Below are 21,777 nucleotides of genomic sequence, written 5' to 3' on the forward strand. Positions count from 1 at the left end.
AGTCTCATTCAATTCATTACATAATCTACATTTCATATTTACATTTTGATTCAAAATCACACACTGACGGTTTCGAGTGGGAAATGACTGGTCCTGGCCCCGATTTCTCGAAACAAACTTAAGTTCAAAAACTGACTCAAGTCTGAGTTTTTACTCAAATTTGAGAAAACTCAGCAAAATGCATTTCTCGAACCAAACTGAGTTCGATTTTGAACTCAAACTGAGTTTACAATTTGAGTTAGGTAGGAAGGTAACTTAAGTTTTTTTGTCGGTGATAACAAGGCGGTGTTGAATAGGCGTAGACGTCGTAGGCAGAAACAAAAATCAACATTGTCAAGGAGATTAGTCGATAGACAAAATCCTCTTCAGTTCATGGAACCCGAGGAGTTATTCATGAGGCTCCGTTTCCGTGCGGAAAGCATTTTATTTATTGTTTCCCTTGTTTGTGAGAAACTTGAACGGTGCTCCAACCGAAGCAGCCTATTACCCGTTTGAACGCAGGTACTTGTCGCCCTGCGTTTCCTGGCCACTGGATCTTTTTATTCTTTGATCGCCGATTCATATTCGATTATTTCAACTTCTTCGGTGTTTCGGTCAGTCAGAGATGTATGCTCTTGTCTGATCGAACATCTCCGGCATTTTGTATGTATGCCAACTGGACAAGATGCAGACAAGATCAAGAAAATGTTCTTCAAATTGCGGGCCATTGCTCGCCACAATATCAGTGGTGTTATTAATTACTAGTTCAAATAAGGGGGAGCTACTCTAATTCTTGTCATTTCTATATAAAAAACTTTTCCCTTTCTAAAACGAACAGATATCATATCATGACATAATTCCTGATATTCTGACGAAAACTTCCAATAATAATTACGTTTAACATATTTTAAGATATACACTTTAAATTTTCCAATACCTTTTGTAAAATGCATAAAAATAAACGCCTTCAATCGTTTAAAAAATCAAATTTTAAAGAAATATATTATAAAATATAATCAATTCCCCATAATAACAATAATTTATCATTAATGAATCTAAAAAATTATACATATAATTTAATTTTTCAGGTTTCCCCAAAGTTCTTGGCTGGCTGCTTAGATGGAACCTTCATTCGCATTCTAGCACCCTCAAGGAATGAAGTCGATTATTTGATTCGAAAAGGATTTCACTCACTCGATGTTCAGGTAATCATATTATGTTTATGAGACTAAATAATTGTTATTGCCTGAAACTAAAACCACTTAATGTTCATGTTCTTTTTATGTTTCATGAAATGTATGAAAATAGAATCTATATTTTGAAATTCACAAATCACTAACTACACAGTGGCAGCCAAAATATGAATAATACCATTTCAATTATTCATTTTACTGACCTGCTGTGTTTTTTGCTTATAAATGTATTGAACTGACCTATTAATTCTATCACTTATCAGATGATATGCGATGCCAACTACAAGTTCAGCAATTTGTGTTGTGAAGTGGCCAGGGAGTGTCCATAACAGCCGCATCTTCATGGATAGTAAAATCAGTGTTGCTTTTGAAAATGGTACGGGTTCATAATTCATCTTTAATCTAACATAACTTTTAAGGACACAGTTCATTTACAGAACCAATAATATTTATTGCTAAGGGAAAGAGGCAAACAGCCTCTTGATATGATTATTTCTTAAAAATGTATTATGATGGTTCCAAGACAATTGGTTATTGTTATTGCATCACTATTAAATCAGTAATAAATTCATTTTCTGCATGTCATGATCAAATGTCACCAGAAAGAATCACACAAATTCTGATCTGCTTCATTTCATAGGAACATACAAGGGCTTTCCCCTTGGAGACTCGGGATATCCATGCAAGTCTTACTTAATGACACCTTTCCTCACAACCTCATGCCGGGCTGAAGAAAGATATGACAGAAGTCACTGTAGAACTAGAATTTTAGTAGAACAGAGTTTTGGAATTTTAAAACGAAGATTTTCTTGCTTACACAGTGGATTAAGAACAACACCTCATAATGCTTGTAAAATTATAACTGCCTGTGATTCTACATAATATTGGTATTGATAGAAAAGATATAATAAATGTTGATCATGATGATATTGAGATGAATAATAATGTCATTGTCCATGTTGCTGATGAATGGACAGGTAGCAATGTTTGTAAAAACTTGTGCCAGCAGTTTCTCAGCTAAATGTTTGTAATATGAAATACTTTAAGTGGGAAGGTGGCAAGGGATTGGCTTGTTCAATTTTCTCTAGATTATCAATGTAAATTGCAACTGACATTTACTGACCTATGCATAAATGCATTGATGCTATCTGTATTTGATGTAGCTCCCAACTGTTTTGATACATAGATGCTTGTATTTGTGGTCAAAAGAATTTTGCTATTAACAATTTGTTTGATAGATAATGCTGGTTAATATCTGGTATCTTCCTGCTTCTTCTAATACTTGTGTACAGGTAAACAGGAGCTATTAGACAGCCCAGGTATAGTCAGGGATGAGTGACTTTGCTAGTTAGACAAAGTAGGTATGTGGATCCGTCAATGTTACTGTCAATAGGAATGCATGAAAATAAAAATAATAATAATAATAATAATAATAAAATAGTTTATTAATGTGTCATGTGTACATAATACACCTGGCCATTACTGGCCTAAAAGACACTCCTAAAATTATACAATCAATGAAATACATAAATAAAACATTATAACTAATAATATCTTTATATGTATACAGCAACCCCACCCCCCGCCACAGACACATATTCTCACGCAAATTCAACCTAGACACCAGTTCACACAGCTTAGCACCCCCCCCCCCCCCCCCCCCCCATATACATGTCCCAGATCAGCGAGTCACAGAAATTCAACTCGGTCAATCAATCACACGCATTATTCATTATGACCCACACATTCAATCACCCACAAGTTCAACCGTGTCAATCAACCATTCTTTATTCAATCTTTATTCTCTTGAAACTTGACTACACGTCTATCTTTATGTTCTTCATTTTGTACTTTCATTTCATTTTACTCTTCTTCTAATGTTACACATTTCTTTCTTAATATTAGTATTTCCAGCTCTAACTTTTCCTTCTCTAATTTGGCAATGATGTTTTTGGATCTAAAGTATTCTGCTTGTTCTTTTAATGTAATGGTTTCTTGTAAAAATTTCTTTTTTTCGGCCCTGAGGGTAAGAATTTCTTCCTCATGCAATTTAGCTTTTTTTTTTGGGTGGCTCCTTGAAAGGACCATTGCAGGGACTTGGGGTTGGAACTTGCAGGATTCCCTGTTTGTCAATCACAAGATCCAGTTGCACCGGGCAATCTGAAAGAATAATAATTCATCCAAATTCATAAATTGCTTATCCATGTTTCCACTGTATTTTTATGAGTGAGTGAGTTTGGTTTTACGCCGCTTTTAGCAGTATTCCAGCAAGATCACGAGGGACACCAGAAATGGGCCTCACACATTGTACCAATGTCGGGATTCGAACCCGGGTCTTCTGCGTGATGAGCTTACGCTTTAACCACTAGGATAACCTAACGCCCCATATTTTTATGAGTTTGGTTTAAATCATGATGAGTATCTGTTGATGAATTAACACTTATATCAGAAATATATTTGCATTTAATCATACATAAATGCTGAACCAGGTTTTTTTCATTGACACATGTACCTTTATTGCACAAAAATGCGCTATGTGCTGCTGTTTTCTCTAGGAAGTTATTTAATTCAATTTTTAGTACAAAGCTGACATATGTGTAAGCACATGAAATCCGACATGTACATTATTTAGAACTTACTGGGCTCATTTGACAACATGTCCATGCCCAACCCCGGATCCTCTGATGCAGTTGTTGCAGATAGTGTTCCACTGAAATCTGAAACATTCATGAACAAAATCATTATAGCCATTCTCTTTGTTTATATGTTTGTTGTGTATTTATTTTTAGGACTCTATTATTGTTATGTATGCAGTGAACATGAAATAGCTTTACGACTAATTATGTATTTTCATTATCATTTTTTGAATTGTCAACATATTTTATCACATTATCACATTGACTCATAAGCATCTGTGATGAGTGTTTAATTCATTTTTTTTCAATTGTTTTCATAATTATAATTCATTATATTTTTATAAAAAGTAGTGATATACTTGATATATATATTAAGCATGTGCATATTTATTATACCTTCAGTGTCAAAGCCATCTAACAAACCCTGCAGGGTAGGTCGATCTTGTAGATTTTCAATGATCAACGTCTCGGCAAATGAGGGCGAGACCACCAGTTTTGGGCCGTCTGATGGCATCAGATTTGTCTTTGGCTGAAGACAAATCACCATATAACTTATTACATCTGCTTGTGATGACATTATTGATTTACCTTTGTAAATAACATACTAAAATTAACATACTGAAATGACGATGACAACAATGTTATTGCTTTCTTATTGAGTAAAAGTTCTGTTATTATTTATTCATTGTTTTAATTCCTGTCAGATATTTTGATAATGCTGGCCTTCAGCTGCATTGATGTACTTATATCTTTTAATTAGTTTTCATATGCTGATACGAGATTTGCCGACGCCGCGATAATAGAGTCATACAATAACATTTGCAACTATAGTTACTTACGCATTTAGGGCCTTCACCACCTCCTCCCAGGCTTGTTCTTTAAACCAACAATCGGTCATAACTACTTGGGTTGTCAGTCAAGTGAGTGAGTGAGTGAGTGAGTTAATATTTAACGTCACATCGGCAATATTGCAGCCATATCGTGACGAGAGAAAATGTGACTTTAATAACATATATGTAAACTATATAAAAATCTGTCGACGAAGGACAGTAAAACAACTAGATTATCACAGATATATGTTTAAAACTAGTACAGAACCATAAAATATGACAATTCATAACATTACAATAGATAAAATTGGGCTATATATCACCAGCAACTAAAGTGAGGACACCATACTGAGGACCATGGGGACTTACAGTACCTTTGCTACCTGCATGGACCCCAGCAGGATTTTTACACCATCCCTTTAGTCACTGGCGACCGTTGACAGGGCTTAGCCGGAGATTTAAAACCAACAAATATGCTTCGATTAAAACACTGGCAGATATAAAATTACTTTGATTTATGTGGGCTTACATATCCTCTCAGGGGGACAATAATTTTACGCTACTTCAACCCCCTTCGAGGATATAGCCACTAACAATCTCTGTTAATTATCATATTCTACCAATTTATAAAATATATATCTTTGTACATCAAAATTTATTAATTAATTCTATTTCCTTTAAAAAACCGAGGATTAAATGAGCATGTACTTGATTAAAAAGATCCTTTACAGATAACACTTTGAAATATTTATCCCTTGTGATTGAAAAATGACGAGATCGTTTTACGACGGTGTCGTATTGGCCACAGTCGGTTTACACACGAATATCTGCTGAAGACAGATGAGGACGAACCTCCTAAGTGTATCCCTTGCGATGAAAGGTTCACCGTCAAGCATATATTGCTTGACTGTGTGGACTTTGCAATCACAAGGGATTCACATTATCAAAGTGTAAATCTAAAAGATCTCTTTTCCCGTGTCAACGGGCATCTCATCATAAATTACTTGAAAGAAATTGGTCTGTATAATAAATTTTAAATATGTATGTGAATAATTAAATGCTTGTTTTTAAATTTGGTGTGATGCTATTAGCAACTGACATTATTAAAGGCTCTGTCCATTAATTGTCATCAATTGTTTTTAAATATGACATTGCATAAATAACTAAATTGTGTATATATTAGCTTGGTCTCGTCGCTATATGGCTGAAATAATGCCGATGCGACGTTAAATTTTAACTCACTCACTCACTCACTCACTTTAATTTTTCCTCCCTTCAGCGTGCCGCATCCTTTAAATTTTCGTTCACGTTGTCAATGAGTAAAATTCTTTCTTCTTCGGTCCAATTTTGCCTCCGTTTGCTTTCAGCCATCGCGGATATGTCAGCAGACGATAAAACGTAACATCACGCGCTTCCGTGTTTACATTGGAAACGGAAGTCAAATCTTGCGCAAAGGCCGCTTACATCGCATAAAACAAACTGAGATCGATGTCCTGAGTTAAAAACTCAGCTGAGGTTTTTTTTTCAAACTAAGTTTGAGATTTGAGTAAAAATTTAAGTTTGTTTCGAGAAATCGGAGCCTGAGCAGCAAACAGAAAGCCTTGTTTCACTTTTCAGGCCAGACGACTTCATCCAAGCAAAGGCCTCTGCAGGATTGCTTATCTTCTCAACACACTGCACATAAACTCGATGCAGTGGTCGTTCAGATAGCCCCTCCTTTAAGAACCGAGTCTGGGATGACTTAATGTGGCACTTCGCTTGGTTGACACTCATTTCTGTACCGTCCTGCAGTACAGAACCATAATCAAAATCAACACCGACATTGAGATAATGTCCCACATCCTTGGCTCGTTTTAGAAAACTGTGGAATGCCTTGTTTTCATCATGAGTCTTTACAAGCTTCACAAGAGGATCTGGCGATCTCTAGCCCGATTTTTATAATGTATTGTTGAATAATAGGTTATTCTTTTAATTGTTCTAAACTAGTTTTACTTATAAACTGTGATATGCTAGTTGTTCTACTGTCCGTCGATGACAGGTGTTTTATTCTCATGTCAGTATATTAAATGTTCTCGTCACGATATGGCTGAAATATTGCCGATGTGACGTAAAGCTTTAACTCACTCACTCACTCACTCATGAATAGTCCCAACGTTAATCAAACCACGTCCTCCCATAATGATTGGTAAATATAAGCGATTGAGGGAAGAGCGAGGGTGGTGGGATCTATTGTCTGACATGATTCTTCGTGTGAGGGTGTCAATACCCTGAATTTCTTGTTTCGTCCAATCAAGAACACCAAAAGAATACGAAGGACAGGCATAGCATAAGTATTTGTGGCTTTGACTTTGTTGCGAGTGTTCCTTGATATGGGCATTCTGGAGTTTGTCCCTAATCTGCATCCCCAAGTACGTATAGGCCTGACCTTCAACGAGATGGTCAATAACTCCTCCTCCAAGTAAACTGACTGATCCTCCCTCTTCTACCTTGCCACGTTTCAGATGAAGAATGTTGCATTTGTCGAGTCCAAAGGACATGCCGATGTCATTAGAAAATGACTCGACAAGGGGAATCTGTTTTTGGAGTGTGGATCCTCCATTGGCAATAAGTTCAATGTCATCCATATAAAGGAGGTGAGTAAGGGCTATTGGGGATCTGTGCTGAGGAGGTCAAGGATATCCTTCCTCTTTGCTAAAAAAAAAGCGTAAAAGATTTAATGACAAACAGAAAAGCAAAGGGCTGAAAGAATCGCCCTGAGGTTCCAAAGTCATCACCTGTCACCGAAACATTCCAGTGACTTCAAAATCCATTCGTGAGATACAGACTCATCAGCTTTTCTGTAGTCTATCTACATTGAGAGATTTTCTGTAGTCTATCTACATTGAGAGAGGTTACGGTGTTGAGTTTTAGCCTCTTCAGGGATCATTTTCTGAACGTAAAAGGCGACTAACGGGATCGGGTGGTCAGGCTCGCTGACTTGGTTGATACATGTCATCGGTCCCAATTGCGTGGATCGATGCTCATGATGTCAATCAATTGATTGTCTGGTCCAGACTCGATTATTTACAAACAGCCGTCATATAGCTGGATTATTGCTGAGTGCGGCGTTAAACAACAAACCAACCAATTGCGTGGATCATGATAATAATCACTTGATTGTCTGGTCCAGACTCGATTATTTACAAACCGCCGTCATATAGCTGGAATATTGCTGAGTGCGGCGTTAAACAAATCAACCAACCGAAATGGTATACCGAGGCCAGGTCAAACATAATTGTCAATGGAGGAAAAAGTATATTTTTTAATTTTGAAGAATGAATTAATAACTGAGCTTGTTGGGTGGCTGTACCTTCAAAGGGGGTTGAAGTTATTTAAAATAATTGTCCCCCTGCGAGGGTACGTAAGTCCCATTTCATTCAAAGTATTTTTCATCTCTGTGATTGTAATCGTAGAATTCGTGTTGGTTTTAATTAAAATGCTTTGGCTTGAACTTCCTGACAATCACCAGTAGCTAGAGGGATGGTGTTAATCCTGCTGGGATACCATGCAGGAAGGAGATTTACCGTAAGTCCCTATGGTCCCTAGTATGGTGGCCTAACTTTGGTTGCTGGTGATTTCTAGCCCAATTTTATAATGTATTGTCCTGATTAGTCAATTTTTATATAGTTACTTACAAGTTTAATATTTATAGCAGTGATACTCTAGTTCTTTTACTGTCCATTGACGACAGATTTTATATATTATTACTGTACAACTAGATTTAGTGACGCTATGGCTGAAATATTGCCGATGTGACTATAAATCTTAACTCACTCACTCACTCAGTCAATGGAGGTAGCCAAGAGGTTTGGTTTGTTGTTTAACGCCGCACTCAGCTATATGACGGCGGTCTGTAAATAATCGAGTCTGGACCAGACAATCCAGTGATTAATATCATGAGCATCGATCCACGCTATTGGGATCGATGAGATGCATCAACCAAGTCAGCGAGCCTGACCACCCGATCCCGTTAGTCGCCTTTTACGACAAGCATAGTCGCCTATTACGTAAGCATGGGTTGCTGAAGACCTATTCTACCCCGGAATCTTCACTGGTATGGGCAGCCTAGAAGAACCGCGCCACTTAGCACAGACACTTACCCTACCCTACACCCCACGGCCGCCGAGGATGATACGCGTGCCGCCATTACTGTATTGTTAGAGAGATGACTTACCTTTATTTATGGTTGGTTTGTTGTTTAACGCCGCACTCAGCAATTTTCCGGCTATATGACGGCGGTCTGGACCAGACAATCCAGTGACTGATATCATGAGCATCGATCCACGCAATTGGGATACGATGACATGCATCAACCAAGTCAGCGAGGCTTATCACCCGATCTCGTTAGTCGCCTTTTACGACAAGCATGGGTTGCTGAAGACCTATTCTACCTCGGAATCTTCACGGGTCCCTTTATTTATGACTTGCTTGAAAATGGGTACGAAGGCATTACAGGTATCTCTGATGTATTCTTGGATTGCCTTAAAGCTAAGGTGGGTACCCTCCCACTGAAACCAGGATCCGTCATTGGTTGGGGTTTTGTTGTTAAACGCCGCACTCGGCAATATTCCAGCTATATGACGGCTGTCTGTAAATAATCGAGTCTGGACCAGGGAATCCAGTGATTTGGGGGATTGATGACCTGCATCAACCAAGTCCAGTGAAGAACGAGCGATCCCTTACCATAAAATCTGAGGGCAATCAAAACCGGGGACAATGCATGGGAACGCTCTGTTTGGGAAGCAAGATATGGTTTTAGTGAGTCTATAAGTTCAAATACGGCATGACGTGGTAGCCGGCAGCGCAGCATGATGCTGTGATCATCGAGCGTGTCAAGTACTCTACTTCGGTCGCGAAACCCTTGATCGTGACCGTGTTGCCTTTTCTTCTAATAAGCCAAGCAAAAAATATGCCGCCATCTTGATACTAAAGTTACCACAGAAATGGTTGATTTACGATAGGTACTGACCACTCATAATTTTTCTCTTAACTTTACGAGATATTTTCACTCAGATAGCTTTGTGGATCGCTTAAGATTTTTGTCATAAAGTTACGACGGGTTTTACGATGTTTGTGGATCGGGGCCCTGATCCCGTTAGTCGCCCTTTACAGTTTGGTTTGGTTGGTTGTTTAACGACGCACTAAGCAAATATTCTAGCTGTATGACGGCTGTCTTTGGTTGGTTGTTTAACGACGCACTCAGCAATATTCTAGCTGTAAATAATCGAATCTGGACCAGACAATCCAGTGATTGATGTCATGAACATCGATCCACGCAATTGGGATACGATGATATGTATCAACCGAATCTGCGAGCCTCATCACCCGATCCCGTTAGTCGCCTCTTGCGACAAACATAGTCGCCCTTAACAGATGGAAAAGGTCTTCGGGGGACTAGCTTATACTTGTCGTAAAAGGCGACTTACGGGATCGGGTGGTCAGGCTCGCTGACTTGGTTGATACATGTCATCGGTCCCAATTGCGTGGATCGATGCTCATGATGTCAATCAATTGATTGTCTGGTCCAGACTCGATTATTTACAAACAGCCGTCATATAGCTGGATTATTGCTGAGTGCGGCGTTAAACAACAAACCAACCAATTGCGTGGATCATGATAATAATCACTTGATTGTCTGGTCCAGACTCGATTATTTACAAACCGCCGTCATATAGCTGGAATATTGCTGAGTGCGGCGTTAAACAAATCAACCAACCGAAATGGTATACCGAGGCCAGGTCAAACATAATTGTCAATGGAGGAAAAAGTATATTTTTTAATTTTGAAGAATGAATTAATAACTGAGCTTGTTGGGTGGCTGTACCTTCAAAGGGGGTTGAAGTTATTTAAAATAATTGTCCCCCTGCGAGGGTACGTAAGTCCCATTTCATTCAAAGTATTTTTCATCTCTGTGATTGTAATCGTAGAATTCGTGTTGGTTTTAATTAAAATGCTTTGGCTTGAACTTCCTGACAATCACCAGTAGCTAGAGGGATGGTGTTAATCCTGCTGGGATACCATGCAGGAAGGAGATTTACCGTAAGTCCCTATGGTCCCTAGTATGGTGGCCTAACTTTGGTTGCTGGTGATTTCTAGCCCAATTTTATAATGTATTGTCCTGATTAGTCAATTTTTATATAGTTACTTACAAGTTTAATATTTATAGCAGTGATACTCTAGTTCTTTTACTGTCCATTGACGACAGATTTTATATATTATTACTGTACAACTAGATTTAGTGACGCTATGGCTGAAATATTGCCGATGTGACTATAAATCTTAACTCACTCACTCACTCAGTCAATGGAGGTAGCCAAGAGGTTTGGTTTGTTGTTTAACGCCGCACTCAGCTATATGACGGCGGTCTGTAAATAATCGAGTCTGGACCAGACAATCCAGTGATTAATATCATGAGCATCGATCCACGCTATTGGGATCGATGAGATGCATCAACCAAGTCAGCGAGCCTGACCACCCGATCCCGTTAGTCGCCTTTTACGACAAGCATAGTCGCCTATTACGTAAGCATGGGTTGCTGAAGACCTATTCTACCCCGGAATCTTCACTGGTATGGGCAGCCTAGAAGAACCGCGCCACTTAGCACAGACACTTACCCTACCCTACACCCCACGGCCGCCGAGGATGATACGCGTGCCGCCATTACTGTATTGTTAGAGAGATGACTTACCTTTATTTATGGTTGGTTTGTTGTTTAACGCCGCACTCAGCAATTTTCCGGCTATATGACGGCGGTCTGGACCAGACAATCCAGTGACTGATATCATGAGCATCGATCCACGCAATTGGGATACGATGACATGCATCAACCAAGTCAGCGAGGCTTATCACCCGATCTCGTTAGTCGCCTTTTACGACAAGCATGGGTTGCTGAAGACCTATTCTACCTCGGAATCTTCACGGGTCCCATTATTTATGACTTGCTTGAAAATGGGTACGAAGGCATTACAGGTATCTCTGATGTATTCTTGGATTGCCTTAAAGCTAAGGTGGGTACCCTCCCACTGAAACCAGGATCCGTCATTGGTTGGGGTTTTGTTGTTAAACGCCGCACTCGGCAATATTCCAGCTATATGACGGCTGTCTGTAAATAATCGAGTCTGGACCAGAGAATCCAGTGATTTGGGGGATTGATGACCTGCATCAACCAAGTCCAGTGAAGAACGAGCGATCCCTTACCATAAAATCTGAGGGCAATCAAAACCGGGGACAATGCATGGGAACGCTCTGTTTGGGAAGCAAGATATGGTTTTAGTGAGTCTATAAGTTCAAATACGGCATGACGTGGTAGCCGGCAGCGCAGCATGATGCTGTGATCATCGAGCGTGTCAAGTACTCTACTTCGGTCGCGAAACCCTTGATCGTGACCGTGTTGCCTTTTCTTCTAATAAGCCAAGCAAAAAATATGCCGCCATCTTGATACTAAAGTTACCACAGAAATGGTTGATTTACGATAGGTACTGACCACTCATAATTTTTCTCTTAACTTTACGAGATATTTTCACTCAGATAGCTTTGTGGATCGCTTAAGATTTTTGTCATAAAGTTACGACGGGTTTTACGATGTTTGTGGATCGGGGCCCTGATCCCGTTAGTCGCCCTTAACAGTTTGGTTTGGTTGGTTGTTTAACGACGCACTAAGCAAATATTCTAGCTGTATGACGGCTGTCTTTGGTTGGTTGTTTAACGACGCACTCAGCAATATTCTAGCTGTAAATAATCGAATCTGGACCAGACAATCCAGTGATTGATGTCATGAACATCGATCCACGCAATTGGGATACGATGATATGTATCAACCGAATCTGCGAGCCTCATCACCCGATCCCGTTAGTCGCCTCTTGCGACAAACATAGTCGCCCTTAACAGATGGAAAAGGTCTTCGGGGGACTAGCTTATACTTGTCGTAAAAGGCGACTTACGGGATCGGGTGGTCAGGCTCGCTGACTTGGTTGATGCATGTCATCGGTCCCAATTGCGTGGATAGATGCTAATGATATCAATCACTGGATTGTCTGTTCCATACTCAATTATTTACAAACCACCGTCACATAGCTGGAATATTGCTGTGTGCGGCGTTAAACAAACTGGCATACCAAGGCCAGGTCAAAACCTAATTGTCAATGGAGGTAAAAAAGTATATTTTTTAATTTGGAAGAATTAATTAATAACTGAGATTGTTGTTGGCTCCCAGCTAGCACACCTACGTCGGGCCGACGTTGGCTTTGCATCGGCAACCGCCGGCAATATCGGCATCGGCAAACTGCAGCGGTCCGCTGTCAGGCCAATGCTGGTGATTGGCACTGACATTGAACCTGATATATGATTTGATCTTGTTATGATAACATAAAAGAAAAAAAAACACATTTGTCGATTACAATGTGACAAATAATAGATCAAGTATATTTACGAATAATACAATAATTCTATTCGAACTCAAAATATTAACTTTATTTTTAATTTTAAAATTAAATAGATCAAGCACATTCACTGACCATTTTGGCTGCACATATACAACAGACAGAGAAGATACAGACGGGATTCGTCACATCTTACAATTCATTCAGCAAATTACATGATATTGGCAAAAGTTTGGAATATCGCGAGCGGTTATGTTACGTTGGTCCAACGTTTTCACAACATGTTTCCAAGGGAAGCTACTCTTGTTATAGAGGGCGCTGTTACTCACGCGCGTCTTTTCAAGCAGACGACGAAAGGATGATGCGCGGAGGGCTGAGGGAAAATCTATTTTGCGGTAAGTGTTTACTTCATTACTGTATTTACGAGGTGTTTATTTCATTTTCAAACCTTACAATTGAAACGAGAAACAGTGTACATTCATAAGTGTCAACATGAGTAGAGAAATCTAGGCCTATGTGTTTTGGAGGTTCGAGAAACACACTCCTGTCAATTCTACGTCAGTGTCAAAATCCGTAGAATATGTCGTGACACTGCATCCTCACTAAATTCTCTATTTATATTTTTTAAACACCATATACATATTTCTAGCAAAACGCGGGGACAAGGGCAAATACAAAACATGACAAGATATGTTTTATTTCCATGTAGATTCAGCGATGTTCAACCAACGAGTCGCAATCTCGGGGTGAGAGAGTATTACAGCGGCAAGCAAATAAATAGCCAAACTTTTACTTACATTAGTATTTTTGAATGAACATTGCTTTATTTGTCATTGTCACAGGCGTATTTGTTAAGTGTGGGGATGGATGAGGTTAGGAAATTAATTACAAACTCGAATTTACAAGTCAATTTTGTGATTGCTGTCAGCGCAAAAAGCAGTGAACATGAAATTCATAACGAGGCTTTCGGAAACTTTCAGCATTGCGTGTGCATGTCATGCGATCCAGCTAATGTTTCCTACTGATCGATGAACGGAGCTTCACTGCCGAGTTTGGTTTTCGATCACCAAAAGGTTGAAATAAAAAAAATAAAAATATGTTTTTTAATGTCATAGTTACTTGCGAATTTTGAACTTTTTCTGGATAATGGGCGAAATGACAGGACAGCTCTTTTAGTAAACGGATCACTGCGCATTACAGGTGTGGGCAATTTTATCAAGATCTGCTGGATACCTTACATAGACATATGCCTATAATCGATCAGAAATCTTATACCGATGTATGGTATCTGTATCGATCGATTGAGGTTTTGAGATATGGCTATTTCAGAATGGATTTTTAGGGTGTGTGTGTGTGTGTGTGTGTTGTTGTTTTTTTGTTTTGTTTTGTTTTTTGTTGTTTTTTTTTGGGGGGGGGGGGGGGGGGTATGGTAGTCTTATCTAGTTAAGTAATTTATGATGTACATTTTTGATGAAATACTGAATTAATTTTTTTTAAATGTACTATTTCAAAGGTATGATGCTAAATATATAATCCAAGACAATTTAGAATGTCATTTATTTAATCAAAATTCAAATTTATTGTAAAACTTTGATGAAGATACTTCAGTACAGATTTTTCAGGACATTATCCATTGTAGAAAAACACCCACAGCCTTGTTTCAAATTTGATTTATTCTGACTAAAAAAATTAAATTAAATTAAATTAAAAATTAAAATTACTTGTCCCCAATACTTTCCTGCTATTTTTTGCATACAAGTGTTTGTAATATGTATATACCTTTGTATCTGATCTGTTAATGATAAACGTTTATTTGCAGTTTTGGTTTACCATGATGTAATCTACATATATTTTGGCATCATATAATAAATGAAATCTGTTTTGTGGTAACCAGACTTCACAGGATCTGTTCAATATTATGTCAATATGGGGATTTTCTCAATGCTTTTCAATGGATGTGGCTATGGCTATTAACGTGAAACTACTTTCCCTGGGAAATTATTTCTGCTACATGGCTCCAGATAAGGCCTGTATGTACAAGTGCAAATATATGAGATAAGATGTATGACTTAAGGAAAGGACCTGATATCTGTGTATGGCCAAAGCTTTATTTAAATGTTACTTTTATGTTTTGAGCAATATTCCCCTCAACCTCTTGACATCATCACCATAATAGCTAAGTGCTCACTGCTGCTACACAAACTTGACATATAATATTCTTATATTTCTATTTAAGAAAATCAGATGTTTAGCCATTTCCTATTGGTAAACATGGATGAGCTGAATGAACTCTTAGCAGCTTTTCCAAAATCGAGCAACTGAGAGAGAACTGGTGAGTGAATTAAATTTCTTTAGATGTATCAACTATCAAGTATGGGAAATTTACTCCAATTTTGATTCATATAGAAGATCCGGGGTAGAAGATATCTTCAGCAACCCATGTTTGCCGTAAAAGGCAACAATGCTTGTCGTATGAGGCGACTAATGGGATCTGGAGGTGAGGCTCTCTGACTTGGTTGATGCATGTCATCGATCCCAATTGCATGGATTGATGCTCATGATGTTAATCACTTGATTGTCTTGTCCAGACTCGATCATTTACAGACCGCCGTCATATAGCTGGAATATTGCTGAGTGAGGCGTTAAACAACAAACCAAACCAACTGATACATGTTTCTGCTTGAAATATTTATAAGCATATATTTAATATCATGTTTGCCCTATTAAGGGCCCCTGACACTTACTATGGTAATCTTCCTAATGAAATTTCATGCTGACTTACTTTTGATGGACATACAAGAGAGATTGCACACCTAAAACTGTTCTCCAGCAAGATTGGAGGAGGGGTGTTATGTGGTTATTGGGGATTTTTATTGGGCTAAATTAATAGGGTGATATGTCAGTTATAAAATCTTTTTTAATTGACATAAGAAACAGATTAGGGACCTACCATACAATATTGGGAGTTGTTATGTTATTTGCGTATATAATTACACATAATTCAATTTACTTATTTACACATATTATTAACTCATCAATTTACTTACTGGGATTCAGATAATTCTAGGGTGGGGCCTTCTGCTTTTAGCCCCTAAATTTGGAAAAAGGCCCACATTTTCAAATACAATGGGGCATTTTAACATTGTGCTGTATGGGCAAGTGCGGGTGTACCTAGGGAATATATGAAATTGTCACATAAAGGGCCCATGGCAGAAAATTCCTTGAGTGAACCCTGTATTTATTAACAGGTGTCAAGACTTAAAATAAAATATACACACATATGTAAGGTGGTGCATGTGAACAGGGTATTACTTATTCTATTATTCCATTATGTTAACACACTTGTGAAGTCCATTTCTTGTAATAGTGAGAGTGCATGCAATGACTTATAATATGCACACTGACATTTTTTGCTATCATTTGTAAACAGAAGCTGAGGAGGAAGCCTGCAGCTGGGCTCTTACAAGCCACTGACAAGTACATGGTGACCTGTGTAAAAGAATGGCTTCGAGTTCCAGGAGCAAGGCTTAGAAATGGCATAAAGAAAACGCGTACTGAAAAACAGAGATGTAGATAGAGAATCTGCAAACAAAAGTGCTGAATTGCAGCGGAACAAAGAAATCCAAAATGTTGGTGTTGACAACATATTTTTCACAGGGTTATGACCCTTGTTTTTGAACTTGGTACATATTCTGCCAGGTTCTCTTGGACACTACTGAAGTTAATAAATGAAACTTTCCGTGCTTACCTAAGGTACAAACTCCAGAAGATGGTTATAAGAACTTATTTTGTATGGAGTTATGGCCTTTGCTTCATGCTATTTTAACTTGATGAAATATGGGGGGGGGGGGGGCTTTGTCTTGCAAACGAATTTGAAGCCACATAAATGAAATTTTGCAGGCCAATATGAGGGGTATATGTTTAGACTGTGTTTTAAAACAGGTTTTGAGAATATATGTTTCACATCCGCCTTGTTGCAGGTAGTAACACTGTTTTCTTGTAAATAATAATTAATTAATAATAAAGTTTATTATTCTATTTTGCTGTTTGTGTTTTTTATAAGTATTAACTACACATGTATTAGGGTACATAAAAAATAGTACTGTAACTAGTGTAAGCATTTCGATTGTATTGTTCAGCTAGAAGTATTTATATTACTTACATTTGGTTTTCAAAGTATTAACTATGATAAAAAATTATTATCTTTTTAAAAATTCAGTAGTTTTTAGTTTTACCTTTTATCTTTGTTACTTAAACATCATGGCTAGCTGCAGCTTTTAGAAATGTTTAGTTTTATGTACCCTAACACTACACTTGGAAAAGTTCTATTGTGGCATCATTTACATGAAATATTAAGATGAGATGTTGTCAGTTATGACTTCTGATGACATCAGCCTATTTAAGACAATGGCAGATGCTGCGCTGATAATTATTGTCGACGTTGGGCCGATGTCCATCCGATGCTGATTCCATAACAGTTGCCGGAGGCTGGCCAGATAACTATTTACGACGTTGGGCCGATGTCGATCCGATGAGCAAAACTTCATCGGCCCGACATTGTTTGCCGACGCTGGGCCAATGCTGGGCCGGTGCATTGCCGATGCAGGGCCGGTGATGTTTGCCGGCGTTGGGCCGATGTCGATCCGATGAGCAAAACTTCATCGGCCCGACGATGTTTGCCGACGCTGGGCCGATGCTGGGCCAGTGCAGTGCCGATGCAGGGCCGATGACGTTTGCCGGCGTTGGGCCGACGTCGATCCGATGAGCAAAACTTCATCGGCCCGATGCAGTTTGCCAACGTTGGGCCAATGGTGTAGCCGACGTTGGGCCGATGCAGGGCCGATGATGGCATGCTACCTGGGCTGTACCTTCAAAGGGGGTTGAAGTAACGTAAAATAATTGTCCCCCTGCGAGGGTACGTAAGTCCCATTTCATTCAAAGTATTTTTTATCTCTCTGTAGCCAGAGGGATGGCGTTAACCCTGCTGGGATACCATGCAAGAAGAAGATTTACCGTAAGTCCCCATGGTCCCTAGTATGGTGGCCTAACTTTGGTTGCTGGTGATTTCTAGCCCAATTTAATAATGTATTGTCCTGATTAGTCAATTTCTATATAGTTACTTACTACTTTCATATTTATAGCAGTGGTACTCCAGTTCTTTTACTGTCCATTGACGACAGATTTTATATATTATTACTGTACAACTTGATTTAGTGACGATATGGCTGAAATATTGCCGATGTGACTATAAATCTTCACTCACTCACTCAGTCAATGGAGGTAGCCCAGAGGTTTGGTTTGTTGTTTAACGCCGCACTCAGCAATATTCCAGCTATATGACGGCGGTCTGTAAATAATCGAGTCTGGACCAGACAATCAATATCATATTGCTGAGTGCGGCGTTAAACAACAAACCAACCAACCATATTTATAAAGCATGATAAAGGCTCTGTAAAATGTCCAGTATCAGACTCACACTACATCGACCAACATGCAACATGTATTTTGTCACTATTTATTATTGCCCCATGTAAAAGGTATTGAAATTAATTGTCTTGCACTACCTAGAATGACAAGATCTCTTCTGACTAACCCTCACTTAACCCTCAAATACTTACCATTTTCCAAATTATCACAGTGTTTACTCTCTCTGAATATGCGGGCATCATGGCATGATCCAGGCCAGTTGGCCACGCAGTTAGTAATAATAAAGTTGGGGTCGCAAACCATCTATGTAAAAGAAATATACAATCTGTATTATGAATAATGATTCATAATATGAATGATTGGTGGGAGAATGGAAAATCATCTTGTTTGTCAGTTTTAAAACATCTTTCAACATTTATTTTGTGTCAGGCAACATATTTTTCAACGGTCTGAAGCAAAAGCAAACTCTGGGATGTATTGTATTTGTTTAATGAAATCTCAGCCTGTACCTGTATGTACACCCATTATTTTGCAGATTTTGTATCAAATTTACCAAAACATGTTTTGGGTATTGTCAAATTAGTATTGCAGATGCTAGAAATTACATACACATCCATTTGAAAGCTTTGTATTTATTTGTGTATTAATAAATTATTTGTCATTGTGAACATGCACCTTGTTTTTTATTCAGTTAACATAAATGCTATAATCTGACCTGTACTGTAGTATTATTCATACATTATTTACAGGAGGTGTATGAATTCAATGTTTATGGAAATTTTTCAATTTACGAAAAATCATTTTTTAAAACAACCATCATTTTTTATTTCAAGTACCTGAGGGGCGGTCGGGTAGCCCAGTGGTTAAAGCGTTCGCTCGTCATGCCGAAGACCCGGGTTCGATTCCCGACATGGGTACAATGTGTGAAGCCAATTTCTGGTGTCCCCCGCCGTGATATTGCTGGAATATTGCTAAAAGCGGCGTAAAACCATACTCAGTCAGTCAGTCAGTCAAGTACCTGAACATTCAGAGAATGAAATCCCTTTCTGTTGACAAAGTCAGCCTCGTTGACCTTTGGCGTTTGGATTTTAATCTGTGTGCCGTCAACACAGCCAAGCACATTTGGAAGTCCTAAATAAAGTAATTCATTAAATATTAGCAGTGATCTGAGCATGCTTGTGGAACTGAAGCAGAGCAATGTAGTTTCATCACTTTTAGCACGAATACGGTAAAGTAAATTATAGGTGGCACCAGTGTCGTGTTCTAATTTTAGATGGGTACAATGTGTGAAGCCCATTTGTGGTGTCCCCCGCCGTGATATTGCTGGAATATTGCTAAAAGCGGCGTAAAACCATACTCACTCACTCACTCTAATTTTAGATCAAAATGGCTGCCTTAGGAGACTCGGGTGGAAAACACCGTATGTATCCTTATCGTGTATATGTCTTCAGAGTGTTATATTAATGCTCAAATGTCAATTTTGGGTGTATTACTTACCGGCAATGGCATGGAAGGCACGTTTCACGTCATGTGATCTCTGGCCTGTCGGGAAAGCGATGAAGCGAGACGACAGCCTACAGAGTAGCTCTGCCACTCGTCGGACACACATACCGGCTGTTGCTTTGCTGATACAGAACGACTGAGCAACTAATAAGTGAAAAGCCCCAGTGGCAACAAACTGAAGGAAAATCAAAACCTGAATAATGGGTGGGAGACTGTGTGAACGCTGAGTGGGGTGTGCCAGTTCAGCACCGATTAAGCCAACAATGAAAAAAATGGTACAACGACGAAATCTGTATCTCTCAAAGAGCTCTTCGTCGTTGTACAGATCAAGAGGGTTGAAACGATCTCGAAATGTGCGATGAATTGTTGTTTTGTACTTTTTAGCCCCTAGGCGACGCATGAGGCGAACAACCTCCGCCATCTTTCTTGATACAAATTTTGTCTTAAGCCTACTCAGGAGCAGTCTTAGGACTTAAGATCAAAGTTTGTCTTAGACTTAAGATATTCTCAGTGATTGAGCTTCGTGATCCCCGATTTCAGACAAAATTTGGTCTTAAGTCTAAATCTTAAGAGTTAAGACAAAATATGGTCTTAAGTTAGTTAATGATCCCGGGCCCAGGACTGCTAAAGTAACTATCTAGGATGACGTGATGGTTTGTGTTGACGTGAGGCTGCATCAGTTCCACGACGACCCGGTGTCCAATATTCTGTTTCCCGGGTGGTGTGGCACATCCATGTTTCCTGCCCAAGGAGGCCTGGAAGTGATGAGTGTAACCAGACTCAGACTCAGCAAAAATCCACATCTTCAAACCCCACTTGTCTTTCTTCTTCTTGGCCAGGTACAGCTTCAGCTTAATTGTTGCCCCCCCCCCGAAACCAACGACCCTCTCATCCACAGAAACATCTCGGGACACCACACAAACATCTCGGGACAGCCTGTAATATATGCAAACACATATGTACATTATGCATGTTTTCTCATGATGGATAAGGCCCGTAAAGATCCGGGGTAGAATAGGTCTTCAACAACCCATGCTTGACGTAAAAGGCGACTATGCTTGTCGTAAGAGGCGACTAACGGGATCGAGTGGTCAGGCTCGCTGACTTGGTTGATGCATGCATGTCATCGATCCCAATTGAATAGATCGATGCGCATGTTGTCAATCACTGGATTGTCTGGTCCAGACTCGAGTATTTACAGATCGCCGTCATATAGCTGGACTATTTATTGCTGAGTGCAGCGTTAAATAACAAATAAACAATCAAACTTCAGGCGATAACATGTTATTATACCCATTCTTGGGTAGTGGAATGCATGGGGCTTGAATAAAAGTCAACTTTTGCATGGAATGCATGCTTTTCTGTAGCAGTTGCGTTTTTGTGACTTTATTCCATACATGTACTACAATATTGAAAACCAAACTTTACTTGTTTGAAAAATACACTAAAATACTGGTGTCACAGGAACGTTTGTTGTTGAGTATATATCTGTGATAATCTACTTCTTTAACTGTCCTTTGTCGACAGGTGTTTTTTTTAGTCATAATGTATTTATTACTGTCTAAATTGTTCTCGTCAGGATATGGCTGAAATATTGCCGATGTGATTAACTCACTCACTCATACATATTGACCAAGCCGAGTCTTTACTACGTATCATTATAAGTATTGTTTGAAAAATACACTAAAATAGTGGTGTCAGAGGAACATTTGTTGTTGAGTATACATATAAACTTGTTTACATTCATTCAAAACAAAAGCTACCGATAGTTTGATGCGAATGACTTGTTGAC

General features: G+C 38.9%; 1 protein-coding gene, 1 long non-coding RNA gene and 1 pseudogene across 3 annotated transcripts; 2 read left to right on the forward strand and 1 right to left on the reverse strand.

The window, feature by feature from the left end:
* The first annotated feature begins 714 nt into the window (after positions 1 to 714).
* LOC124145707 lies at positions 715 to 2,809 on the forward strand (annotated as a pseudogene).
* A 387-nt stretch (positions 2,810 to 3,196) lies between these two features.
* Positions 3,197 to 4,723, reverse strand: LOC124145719. The gene is made up of 3 exons (XM_048401236.1): positions 4,205 to 4,723; positions 3,812 to 3,889; positions 3,197 to 3,332 (listed from the first exon to the last, which is right to left on the reverse strand). The coding sequence occupies exons 1-3, from the start codon at positions 4,383 to 4,385 to the stop codon at positions 3,223 to 3,225; spliced, it is 369 nt and encodes a 122-aa protein (XP_048257193.1). The 5' UTR covers positions 4,386 to 4,723; the 3' UTR covers positions 3,197 to 3,222.
* Positions 4,724 to 13,140: 8,417 nt separating this feature from the next.
* Positions 13,141 to 17,093, forward strand: LOC124144270. 2 transcript variants are annotated; one of them, XR_006862393.2, is made up of 3 exons: positions 13,141 to 13,801; positions 15,292 to 15,387; positions 16,486 to 17,093. It is a non-coding gene; the product is annotated as an uncharacterized LOC124144270 (long non-coding RNA). The 2 variants fall into 2 exon arrangements; XR_006862392.2 differs by having other exon boundaries at positions 13,144 to 13,450.
* The last annotated feature ends 4,684 nt before the right edge of the window (positions 17,094 to 21,777 follow it).

This window comes from Haliotis rufescens, unplaced genomic scaffold, assembly GCF_023055435.1.
Source record: "Haliotis rufescens isolate VD_foot unplaced genomic scaffold, xgHalRufe1.0.p SCAF_21, whole genome shotgun sequence".
NCBI classification, from domain to species: domain Eukaryota; kingdom Metazoa; phylum Mollusca; class Gastropoda; order Lepetellida; family Haliotidae; genus Haliotis; species Haliotis rufescens.